This window comes from Ascaphus truei, chromosome 3 (genome assembly GCF_040206685.1).
Source record: "Ascaphus truei isolate aAscTru1 chromosome 3, aAscTru1.hap1, whole genome shotgun sequence".
In the NCBI taxonomy this organism is placed as follows: domain Eukaryota; kingdom Metazoa; phylum Chordata; class Amphibia; order Anura; family Ascaphidae; genus Ascaphus; species Ascaphus truei.
Genome location: NC_134485.1, coordinates 74,628,035 through 74,641,570, shown reverse-complemented (window position 1 = coordinate 74,641,570; position 13,536 = coordinate 74,628,035). Strand labels below are relative to the sequence as shown.

The 13,536-nt window shown below is 44.1% G+C and overlaps 1 protein-coding gene across 11 annotated transcripts in view; it reads left to right on the top strand.

Annotated features, from left to right (window-relative positions):
- MAP7D2 (MAP7 domain containing 2) overlaps positions 1-13,536 on the top strand; it is a 124,956-nt gene that overhangs the window by 57,628 nt on the left and 53,792 nt on the right. For 10 of the 11 annotated variants that reach the window (XM_075594314.1, XM_075594313.1, XM_075594309.1 and 7 more), the window contains exon 3: positions 9,311-9,474. In XM_075594314.1, the coding sequence (XP_075450429.1) occupies positions 9,311-9,474 (164 nt within the window). Of the gene's footprint in view, positions 1-6,678; positions 6,708-9,310; positions 9,475-13,536 lie in introns of all 11 variants that reach the window. The other variant, XM_075594311.1, reaches the window with a different exon arrangement.

Below are 13,536 nucleotides of genomic sequence, written 5' to 3'. Positions count from 1 at the left end.
ATATTTTTAAAGTAGCCAATGCAGATCCATGCGACAATGATAGTGTTACCCTTTACAATGCTTTCTGACACGCAATGATAATCAATAGGAAAGTTCTTCCACGCGGTTCAGGTTTTTTTGTAATAATGAATAGACACTTAGGCTACCGAATTTCTGGAAGGCTCAACTGGGACAAGTTTTCATGAACAAGCAATATTATTTTTTATTATTAACAAGCAATATATCGCACACAGAAAGGGCTTGGTAATTTTATTAAAGTCTAACCAATTCCAATGTTTTTGATTAAATAAATAAATAAGCTTTGGATGATTACAGTTCCGATAGCTTTAGTCTTGCCACAATAATGTATTTGGTGTCATTTTCAAAGGGAAATATGTTTTAGCCATTCTGCAGCGAGTAGTGACACTCTGTATAGCTCCGTTTTCCAGCAAACACAAAATTTATCAGTGTGAGATATCCCAAACAGATTGTCCATGTACTGTATAAAACCTCCCACTGAAACAATGGTTCTCATCCAGTGTGCTGTTACACCTTGGTTTGTTAAACACATTACGCAGGTGTGTCCTACAAAATAAAATCGCACGATAAAATTTAGACATATGTACAAAAATGGAACATTTGAATTTTGAGTAAAGAAAAAAGAAAAGACCCCTGTACAATGATTATTTAGCATGGCTTTTTATATGAAAAGTACAGCATAAAGGAAAATATCACATGGATTTCTTTAAAATTAGATAAGGGTGTCACCTTGCAACAAAGGTTGAGAATGACTGCATTAGAACAAGTGTACGTGTGTGTTTGTGTACATATATACATACACTGTGCATATAGGATGTGTAGGTACAGCCCAAGCCCGCTATAGCACGATCCGCTACAACGCAGATCCGCATATAACGTGGTCTGAGCGTGGCTCACGTTTTTTTCTCATAACATACAAGTTCCACACACACACGCAGATACACAGAGCATGACTACAGCATACCCTGCTTGGTAACACATTGTTCCTTAGCACGACACAAACTTTAATAGCAGAGAGAACTACATGTACAGTCTTCTTTCTCTGCTGCTTCTAATAAGGGGAAATACAGCTTTAGCCTGAAGATGCTGGGTGTTAGGACCACAGGGAAACCGATGTGACCACAGACTGCTCGCTTTGCAGCCCCTCACCAAGTAGGGAAAGTATAACACAGACTCAATCCTGAGCAGACCAGGAGGGGCAAGGACTCGTCTGCAATTGCTGCTGAGAAGTACAAGCTGGTGGTAGTTGGAGGAGGAGGTGTGGGGAAAAGTACTTTAACTATCCAGTTCATCCAGGTAAGAAACAGATGTACACACACACACACACACACACACACACACACACACACACACACACACACACATGAAAGGGTTAATGTTATCTTGCCAGTCTCTTTGTCAGTAAAATATATTTTTATTTTTTGTATGCAAACTTCATTCAACCAAAGGGCAAAATAGATCATATTTGTATTTTCTCCCTGATAAACGTTCCCCTATCCAGTGCCCAGGTTACTTTTGTTTCCCTCCCCTCTCAAGTCTTCCTGACTAGTGTTCTTTTTATCACATGTGGAGGACACACATTCCCCCTAATCTGGGTCTTGTTTCCCCCCCCCCCCACCTCCACCTAATCAAGCTGGGAGCTAAATAAAGCCCCCGCATTTATTCGGACAGGAAGAGGTACACGCGGACACAATGTAACTCACCCGCTTCTCCCCCTTCCCCCCCCCCCGATAGACCAGCGCATTTCCCCAGAAGTGGTCACCGGCTGGGGAAAAGTGGAAAGGTCACTGGCAAGATGGCGGCGCCCTGCAATCGCGTTGCCATAGAGACCATTGCATCCACATTGGTGCCGAATTCAAACTCTGAGGGGGGCCTACAAAGTGTGACGCATTATGGGAGGTGCAGAGGACCCAGAGGCTGATGCAGATTGAACAATTTTCACATTTTAAACCCCATTTTGCTTGTAGTTGACCGTTGTGTGCCCGGTAAAATAAAATAAGAGGCCTCGGAGGGAGAGGGAAGTTCAGCTCTGCGGCTGCGAAGAGGCAGCCATGGAGTTGCAGGGAGCTCCCAGAAGGACTGATAAAGGTTTCAGGAATGAGATGCCCCAAACATAGTTGGCGGGTGGTGCGAGAAGCCTACCCCCTCCCCCCCCGCGATGGCTGATCCGTGGTGTCGGATCCCCTGCACCCTGCTCTGGGTAAGTCCTGATCGCGGTGGCCATTTTTTTTCCCCGCGATCCCGGTTGTAACGCGGTCTTATTATAGTATCCAAATATACTATGTTGGACCCCGAGCACCGCGTTATAACGGGGTTCAGCTGTACTTGGTACAAAATTCAACATTTGTTCATTTAACATGTTTAGATATTGGGGCATGTAAATGTATCACGCCAATTTTGTGCCAAATGTACAGTATGTGAAGAGAGGTATCACATACGTTGTATGTAAGATATTTTGGTGCTACTATAGCGTGCCGTCTACTGGTGATATGTGGTCTACCGTGCACTCGCTACTATAGCGTGCAGACTACCGGTGATCTGTGGTCCACTTCTGTCAGTTTAACCCTCACGTGCATTCTGTCAGTTTAACCCTCATTTTAATTCCTATAGTCAGTTGACTGTGCATATCAGTTGACTGTCTGATACCAATTATTCAGCGGGAATGCGAAATTGGTTCAGTGATTCATTCCGACGAGTGGCCTGCATATGGAAATTTAAATGCCCTCAGTTACAGGCATTTTACGGTGAACCATCAAGAAAAGTACGTGGATCCAGTGTCGGGAGCAAATACGCAAGGGATTGAAAGGTCGTGGTTGGGTGCCAAAAATACGCATTTTGAAGAAAATGAGAGGCGTTCCTAATGAGCTATTTCAATCACACCTTGATCACATTTGCTGGAAAAGGCTAAGAAAGGATGCAGAACATTTGTTTTTGCAATTTCTTAAAGACATACGACGTGTTTATCGTTCCAAACCAATGAGCAATATTGTTCCTTTGTAGTATAATAAAAACCAATACATACCATATTGTTCCTTTGTTTAGTAGATAAAGTAGACTGCACGCTATAGTAGAACAGTAGAAGTAGACTGCACGCTATAGTAGAACAGTAGAAGTAGACTGCACGCTATAGTAGAACAATAGAAGTAGACTGCGCGCTATAGTAGAACAGTAGAAGTAGACTGCACGCTATAGTAGAACAGTAGAAGTAGACTGCACGCTATAGTAGCACTGATATTTTCCCCCCATCCTGTGGATATATTAAACTTTTCATCTTTTTGCCTTCTCTAGTTTAAAGTTGAGAAGTGTTTTGCTTTAAATAGAAGAACATTAAGGAAGCAATCTCTGTACCTAATCTGTGGTCCCCTCAGCCTCCACGTAACAACCAGCTCACGAGGTATTTTTTTTGTGCTGTCTTGGAACACAACAAAACTACAAATATGGCCAGAGAGGGTCACCAATAGAGGACTGCAACATGATCTCCCCAATACGTTGTGGTTCTCTATTAGCCGCTAGAGAAGGACTGACCCAAATGCCAATTTTGTGCCCACCAGACAAGTATTCTTGTCCAGTGGGATATAAGCTAAATAACAAATGAATCAGGGTATCCCTGGAGGTTGGTGGGGAAGGGGGAACATGAATAAGTTCCAGGGGACACCCTGATTCAGGTAATTAAAGAAAATATTACCCCCAAAAAACACATGCTGCTATTTACATGTATACATCCCTGCCAAATCTAAACTGTTTTTATTTAAAATGCACCTGTTTTAAAGTCATGATCTGGATTATAGCAAAATAAGCATTGTAAGAACCGACATTAAAGACGCAAACCTACCTGGCAAATAATTTTTATTTTGTAGTTGAATTGGGTGCCTCGCCATGAACCGTATCATAGATTCCTTCTGTCCCCTTCCCGTCCGCTTCTACCTAAACCTCCTTCCACTCTTGACTTCTTTTCTCCTGTTACAGAGTTGGATGTTTCTAAAATGATTTTCTCTTCTCCCCCTACCACATGCCCTCTCGATCCCATCCCCTCACACCTTATCAGAACTCTTACTCCCATCTTCGTCCCCTCTCATCCATATCTTAATTCCTTCCAGTCCTCTGGCATTTTCCCCACCTCCATTAAGCATGCTGTGGTCACACCTGTTCTAAAAGAAATCCTAAACCCTAGTGCTTTACCAACTACCGACCTGTATCCCTCCTGCCTTTTTGTCCCCAAACTCCTAGAATGTCTTGTGCTCTTCTGTATGATCAACTTTCATAATTCCCATGCCCTCATGGACACTTTACAATCTGGGTTTCGTACAGCTCACTCAACAGAGGCTGTGCTCACTACAGTGGCCAATGATCTACATGAGGCCAAATCCCATGGTCACATTTCTCTACTAATCCTGTTTAATCTCTCTTGCCTTCGATGCAGTTGATCACTTTCTTCTGCTTCATATTGTAAACCTTTCTCATCACACATTTTTGGTCTCTGTTGCCAACATTATGTAGAAAGCCAGTGCGTCAGAAAAAACAAGTCCTGTTTTTAATATAAAGAACTGCAGTTGGTATGAACTCCTTCCATATAAACATATGTCATAAATAGCCCTAATAGGGTTAGGGGACTAGTACCTAATGCCAGCGGCACCATATATGAGTAGTACAGACCAGAGTCCCATTGTAAAGGAGAAAAAAAGGGTACAGCGACCCATAAGTAACACTCACTTATATTCTCCTGGAGTGTCCAACCACATGTATTCTTAGGCGTGCGATCTCCCAGGTAAGCAGCAGAAACAGGTAGGAAAAGGAGGCAGTGTAGACCTTGGTGTAGACCTTGAGAAAGGGCATACTGCCCGAAACGCGTTGGTGGACCCCTTCTGTGACTTAGGGGGGACATTTGGTCCACTTTTTATGGAATAAATACTTTTTGATGCTGCATGCCGTGAGCCTCCTTCTGTTCCCTTTGGCAGTGCACTGCCTCATTTTCCTACCTGTTCCTGTTGCCAACATGCCTTGATCTGTCTGTTGGTGTACCTCGGGGCTCTGTACCGCGGGGCTCTGTTCTGAGACCTCTCCCTTTCTCTCTCTACACACTATCATTTAATGACCTCAACTCTTTTGGCCCTGGGTATCATCTCCATGCAGGTGTATCTATCGATCCCAACCCTCACACCTGCAATCCAGTCCCAAGTCTCTGATTGCCTCCTGGATATTTCCTCGTGGATGGCGCTCCACCGCCCTAAACTTAATATGGCTAATACTCAGCTCCTTATATTCCCCCTCCCCTAAACCTGGCCTAATATCCCCTTTTTCCATCACCGTTAATAGTTCTACCATCTATCCTGTCACCAAAGGACCTTGCCTTGGAGTGACATTTGACTTCTCCTTTTCCTGCTCCATTCATGTTCACGGCATGGCTAAAACTTGTGGCTTCTTCCTCCATAATATTGCCAAGATCTGCTCTTTCCTCTGTCGCGCTACTGCTAAAACGCTTATGCATGTCCTTATCCTCTCCCATCTGGATTATTGTAACACACTACTAACAGGCCTCCCTGCCTGACATCTTTCTCCTTTGCAATGTATCCACAATTCTGCTGCGAGAATAATATCACTTTCTCCCAAAACAGTGTCTGCTCATATCCTCCTTAAATCCCTCTCCTGGCTTTTCATCACGTTTTGGATCACCCACAAAGTTCTCCTCCTTTCTTTCAAGGCTCCCCACTCATCTGCTCCTCCCTACATATCAGCTCTGATCTCTCGCTATGCCCCTGCTCGTCTCCTGCGCTCCCCCCCACAACTGTCTCCTTTCCACCCCTTTTACTTCTACTGCTTTCTCACCTTACACCTTTTCCTACAGTGCCCCTTATCTGTAATACTCCCTCACTCCATTTACGGCAACCATCTTCTCTTCCCACCTCTAAGACCAACCTTAAAACTCACCCCTTAAATGAAGGATTTCATTAGCCTAGACTCATGGCTGCTGCCCCACACTCGCTCCTACCAACAGCTGTCATCTGCTGCACTTCTTCCCTCACCTGCTGTCTCTGTAAGTTTCACATCAAACCACTTAGATTGTAAGCTCTCTGGGGCAGGGATTTCTTTTCCTATTGTCTGATCTTATTAGTTGCAATATGTACTATAATTCCCTGTACTGTATTGTCTCTCTTGTAAAGCCCTAAGTACAGTTGTATATATATAATATAGCAACTGTAAATATTCCTGTATGTTCATTTGCATGTCTTAGACAGGTCTGCAACCCTATCTTTCCCCATTATCGCCCAGCACACAGCGCTTCCACTGCAGCAAGGGATTCTGGGAAATGACATGCAAATGAGTACACAGTGTCACCTTTTCTAAGACATGCAAATGAACATACAGGAATATTTACAGTTGCTTTATGCTTTACTGTGGAGGGGTTTTGTCACTTTTTTTACCCACCATAACCTTAATAATTGTGGTATATGTGTGTGTATATATATATATAGATATATCTATATATATATAGATATATATATATATAGATATATCTATATATATATATATAGAGATATATATATATCGGTCCTTTTTAGTGTTAAACATTTTACTTGTGTGCCCTTTCAAAAGTGAATGTTTTATTGTACTTAACATTTAGCTGTTTGACTAACGGAGCATCATGATTACTTTTCATTTAAGGTTCCATAGACAATGTGATCACAAATTAGGTAAGGATTGTAAAAACCCTCAAGCTTGATCCTGGAAACATTAAATGTTAAATAATGCTTATTTCTAAGAGACGCTATTTAACATGTAATTACCATTTGTTTAGTTGGGTCCCAGATGGGACTTTATAGACCCTTCCTTCTGCATGATACTGTATCTATTGTGTCCTCATTGCATGTGTCACTGTACAACTAAACAAATGGTTAAACCTTGACCCTGTTTCATATATGAAGACTGTGTGTGATGTTTTGAACTTCAAAGCATTTATCAAAGGTAGAGGATATTTACCCAGTGAGCTGGGTAAATAAGGCACTTTTTTTAGCCTTGTTTAGAACAGCCAGCCAGGTAAATAAGGAGCTTTGATCAGTCTTACACTAGCCCAAATGCCTTTACAATAACCCCAATATGCCAGTTTAACTCTTACCCTAACCATCACTGCTAAATGAGCTAAATAAGGAAGGAGTCGGCTGCTGGGTAAATAGATACTTCCTTTATTAAAACATTAGCAGCTGGAGCATGGCTAGAAGATTTAAAGCATTGATGCAACATACAAGTCATGCCTATGAATTGTCTAAATCAGGGTTTTTCAACCAGGGTTCCTAGGAAACCTTGGGTTCCCCGGGCCTCCCTACAGGGTTCCCTGCAATTTCCTGGTCATTTGAAAATGGTATCAAATACAGAAGAATTTAGAATGCATCTGATCACAGAGTTGCTATTCGTGATGGTTTGGGGTTACTCAGAATTTCACTTGGGGTCCGTTAACCAAAAATAGGTTGGAAAATGGATGTGGAAAATAATTGCCTTTGCTGGGCTCTAGCGGGAAAAGATAGATTAAAACAAAAGGACAACCTTGCTTAACTAGCAGTTCAGAATGTAGCAATTTATCTGTCCTACTATGAAATAAATATAAAATAGCCGCATAGATTTATGTTCAGTAGTATCTACAACCAGACACACACTGTTATTGTGATATAAAAAGTGACACCAATTCTCCACCGTACAGTGTACAGCAACTAAAAACACCACTTATGATCACATTCATATGTCTCCGACTGCCTTTCCCCATTATCTCCGAGCATGCAATGCTGTCACTGCAGACAGGGATTCTGGGTAATAACGTGCACATGAGCACTGCCACTTTTTGCTTCGTATCCATTTTAATATGGATCCCTATAAGCGTAGGCCTGCCCCATTACACAGCTTTTCAGCACAGCCTGGGTTAAAGAGCATAGGCAGTAAACCTACTTACTCACCCACTCATTATATGCTAAGAGATAATGGGGAAAGACAGGTTTGTGGCCCTGTCTGAGACTGAATGTGTGCACAAGTGGTATTTTTATTGAATGTACCCTTGTAGAAGACTGATCTACACGAGTTCTAAATGAATTCTTCGTGGTGGGTAAAAAAGTGACAACCCTCAACCGTACAGTATACAGCATGTTTAAAACGGATGTGGAACAAAAGGTGGTGCTCCTTTGCATCTCGTTACCCAGAATCCCTGGCTGCAGTAGAAGCACTGTATGCTAAGACAGGGGTGCACAAATTTCTGTTGCTGCGTCCCCCTGCCTGCTCTCCCCCCAGGGCTTGCACCCCCCCCTACCTGTGTGCCGTTGTCAAATGACGCAGCAAGGTCATGTGACGTCATGTGTCCCCGCATCATTTGACGCCACGTTGCCATGACGACAGGCGTCAAATGACGAAGCGGGTTATGTAACGTCACATCACATGACCCCACGTCGTCATTTGACATCGGCACACAGGTAGGGGGGGGGAGAGCAGGCAGGGAGACGCAGCAACAGAAATTTGCGCACCCCTCTCTTAGCATACAGTGCTTTCACTGCAGCCAGGGATTCTGGGTAATGAGATGCAAATGAGCACCACATTTTGTTTCACATTCGTTTTAAACATGCTGTATACTGTACGGTGGAGGGTTGTCACTTTTTTACCCACCACGAAGAATTAATTTACAACTCGTATAGATCAGTCTTCTACAAGGGTACATTCAATAAAAATACCACTTGTGTGCACATTCAGTCTCAGACAGGGCCACAAACCTGCCTTTCCCCATTACCTCTTGGCATACAGTGATTGAGTGGGTTTACTGCCTATGCTCTTTAACCCAGGCTGTGCTGGAAAAGCCATGTAATGGGGCAGGCATAACCCTATGGCGTTATTTTATGCCGCGTTTCCACGGCGATGCTTCGCCCCGAAGTTGGCTGAATCACTATAAGTGAGTTAGAGGCCTCACACAGTCCCTCTGCATTTCATTTAAATGCCTCGGGGAAGAGCACGGGGCCTCTAACCACCGAACCCCCCACTCCCCTCCCCCGCCCCCCCCAAAAAAAAATCTTGTGCACCACTGTGCTAAGAGATAATGGGGAAAAGCAGGTTGCAGACCTGTCTGAGACGTGAATGTGCTCACAGGTGATATTTTTATTTCCTGCAAATCAATTCCTAGAACTACCACTAGATTGCAGCATAACACCTAAGAAAAACACAGGGGAATACAGGACAGTACTTTTACAAATAAATAATAGTGGTGTATCTGTATAATCTAGGATACAGGCTGGTTTCAATCAGTATGTTCTTCCCTTTTCTCTTTCAGCTGCCAGAGAGCAACAGATCCTGGAGAAAGAAAGAAGGTCAAAAGTACAGTATGAAAGACAAATTGAAGAGCGATGGAAGAAACTGGAGGAACAGAGGATAAGAGAAGGGCAGAAAAAAGCAGCGGTAGAAGAAAAGCGCAAACTGAAGATCAGAGAGGAAGGAGTAAGCATGTTTTCCCTTTGACTTACTTGGGTATCAAGGTTACGGTTCTAGTAACCTATTTCTGACCGTTCAGTATTCCCTCCGCCATTGTGTGGGTCAGATCTGATCAGTATTTGGTATGCTGGGTAGCAGTTTCTAAGGCCTGGGACATGGTGAGTTTTAAGCTCGCTGAGGCGGGCTGAGCCGCGCTGAGCAGATGCACAAAGCCCCTGCATCTGTCATCAGCGCTGTTATAGTTTCCCCCTCCGCATGCGCGCTGATGCGTGCGGAGGCTGAGAAACTTTGCCGAGACAGGCAGGTTTCAAATTTGCCGCTCGGGGAAGCGATGTGAGCAGTCACGTGACCGCTCACATCCAATGGGAGCGAGGGACTAGCCACGTCTCCCGCTCCGCCTCCTGGCACGCCTCCGCTCCGCCTTTGCTCCGCCCCCACCCCGCCTCCGCCCCCTGAGCGCGCTCACTGCCTCCCCTGCAAGGACAGGAAAAAGCAGCATTTTGGAGCAGGCGAGGCAGAGCAGGAGCGCGGCTCAGCGCTGTTTGCTCCTCTATGTCCCAGGCCTAAGGCAGACCATGTTATCTCCCTCTCTACCTTAATCCCTTTTGTTTATAGGGTGGAAACCAACGGGTCCTCTGGAGCTGAACCACATTATTTTCGGCTCCAGACCCCCCCCACCCCCCCTGATTTCTGAGATACTTACCAGAGAAGGTACCAGTGTCATCTGGGTTTCTGAAGGAGTGTTAAATGGCTGTCCAATAGAAAGCCGGAGCAGATGACATTGAAGCTTCCTATTGGCTCGCGTGACGCAGAAGATTTGAATCACCGTTTTGTTTCCATGATGGGGCAGATTCAGTGGTATTTTCACTGGTATGTGTCTCGGGAATAGTGTGGTCAAAAAAAATGCATGGGAGATTGCTGCCTTAGAACTTGCTCAGACCTCAAGATTACACTTGAAAAAGGAACGACTAAAGATGCAAGGAAGGGAAATTCTCATACTGCACATGCCGCTGTGTGCGTAAAAAAACAACCTTCCGCCAATAGGATTGCAGTGAAAGAAGTTTGATCAAGCAGCACTGCCCTGAGGACCTTCTCTCGAGAGGCTCCAATTGTTTTATTTTTTTTATTTTTTTATTTTTGCTTTATTTGGCACTGGGGTCTAGATTTAAAATGGTCCTGACAAGAATACTTTGGGAGGTTAATATGGCAGCCAGCGTTAGCTGTGCACTGGCATCCAATAGAAAGCCGCACCATCGTTTCCCTATGGCCCAGCGGCCATCTTTGTACTTTTTTTTATCCACCACATATGCAAATCTGCAGCAGCTCTTTCATACAGGGGTATTGTGTTGTTGTTTGGTATGTCCTTCTGTCTTTGCGTGTATGCATTTATGTGTGTGTGTATACATGTTATAAATAAATCAATGTAATTCTGTTTCCATATTGTGACTATGTTGGCACTTTATAAATAAATGATAACATAATAGTTTCACTTCCAAGATATGTTTGACCATCCTAAATGTTGAGGGCGCACCTAAAACTGATTGTCCCCTGCTGAGTTGGGCAAGTAAAGGTGCCATCACGTCAGGGTGGCTGGCAGAAAGTAGCCCTATAGCGCACGCTTACCCAGTGTGCGGGCGATGGGGAGGAAAATGTTACCTTACACATTTCTGTGATTGATTACCGTCCCTCTTTGGCGCTTTCTTTATTTCCCATCACTTCTTCAGATTTCCTCTCCTGTCTGTGGGACGTTAGGAAAGGTAATATACAGGGGCACTCCTTGATTTACAGTATAAAGAAAGCATGTGCATTAAATCACAGGGATCCGGGACTGCAGAGTGACCTCCTTCACTGTTGCATATACGTACAGCAGTATCAATTTTTTTGCATGGCAATGCACACAGCTCGTATTCGAGATCCAACAGGCACACCCGTTACTTTTTTAAAAAAAATTTTTAAGTGTGCCATTATTTAAAAAAAAAAAAATTATTTTAATTGTGCTTTCATATTACTTTGATTTTTATACCTCTACGTTTTTTGTTACTCCGTTTTTCATGGCCAAAGTTAATTAAACTGCTGTTATCCTAACGCCCTGGTTAAGAATCATCAATGTAGACTTTGTCCAGCTAGTCATAGAGTTTAATTTGGCTTGTACATTTTGTGATTTGAAGGTCAATGTTATAGAAATGATTGATTCTCATCGATTTCTGTCCTGACGTTATTTAGCCTGGTGTTTACAAAGTGCAAACTCAGTTGAGGTTATTTTCCCTTGTAAATGTTTGCCCTAGCAACGTAGTAAATGTCTTCATATTAGAGGGCTTTGTATCTGTGTCTAAGCTGTAAAACACGGACAAAAAAAACTCAACAGATTTAAATAATGTAACAATCCCTTCACAAGCAAAATGTATTTTTTCTTCGCTAAGTTGTGTGCCTTTTTGTTACACCTGGTTTTGGCCCAAGAATCATGGATGCATAGCCTCAGAACTGATACATTTGTAAAGAAAAGCAGCAGCAAAACCCGAACAGGCAGGCCCACCACTAGAGCTTTGCCAGAGGGCCCCCCACCCCCTTCTGTTGTTGGCGGCACCCCATTTCGGCAGCTTAGCAAGCCCCCCTCCCCTTTCACACCTGTTTTTTTTTCTTCCATCTCTGTCTCTCACTCTTCCCCCTCACGCTCTTACACCCCCTCTCTCCTCCCCCACCTCTGCTATCACTCAATAACACCCTCGATCCGCCCTCCTCACCTGACCACACATACAATTCCCCGCAATACCCATATAATCCCCCCACCCCCTCAATACATATACAATACTCCCTATACACCCTACACCCCCTGGATACAGACACCACTACACACACCCAAATACAAACACCCCCCGACCCCCCCACAAATACAATTACTAGCTCCCCCCCCCCCCCCAAATATAATTCCCACTTACCTCTGGTTGCCACCGCCAGGCCCGGCTCTCCCCAGCTGCTGCAGCCTCTTCCCGCACTGGCGGGGGAGAGAGAGGCTCAGCATAGGAAGAGGCAGCAGCAGGTGGGAATAGCCGGGGCCTGGCGGTAGCAACAAGAGGCCAGGCAGCTGGACGTAAAAGTTGGGCCCGGGACACTTGTTCTGCTGGACTCCCCCCGGTCGGTTGCCCTGCAAATAACTGAAAAAGTTAACTTCAAGCAGCAATACTACATCCCCCCCCCCCTTTATTTTATATGTAAAGCATGCGACAATGTATTATTCTACATTCTTACCTAAGCTGGCAATCGTTTGGTGCTCCTCTTTCTAAATCTGTAAATATACTGCTTGTGTGCATTGGCTGCATTCTGACTATGCTGCAGTCGGTGAAATGCTGCAGCTCATATGTAACATTATATTATTAAGTGTAACACATTATACAGGCATACCCCGGTTTAAGTACACTCACTTTAAGTACACTCGCGAGTAAGTACATCTCGCTCAATAGGCAAACGGCAGCTCACGCATGCGCCTGTCAGCACGTCCTGAACAGCAATACCGGCTCCCTACCTGTACCGAAGCTGTGCGCAAGCGGGGAGACTATAGAGCATGTTACAAATGCCTTATTTACATCAGTTATGCACGTATATGACGATTGCAGTACAGTACATGCATCGATAAGTGGGGAAAAGGGAGTGCTTCACTTTAAGTACATTTTCGCTTTATATACATGCTCCGGTCCCATTGCGTACGTTAATGTGGGGTATGCCTGTATATGTATGTATGTCTGTCTTTATATGGCGCCATTAGTGTACATAGCGCTTCACAGTAGTAATACACGTGACAATCATATAAATAACAAATAATACAAATAACAGATCATGGGAATAGTGCCTCAGACATAAATGTAACATTGTGGAAGAGGAGTCCCTGCTCCGAAGAGCTTACAATCTAATTGATAGGAAGAACATACAGAGACAGTAGGAGGGCATCTGCAGGGGGCCAAGCTTTATGTATCGTGTATAGGATTAGCCACGGTGCTACGCATATGCTTCTTTAAGCAAGTGGGTCTTAAAGGTGGATAGAGAGGGTTCTAGTCAGGTATTGAGGGGAAGGGC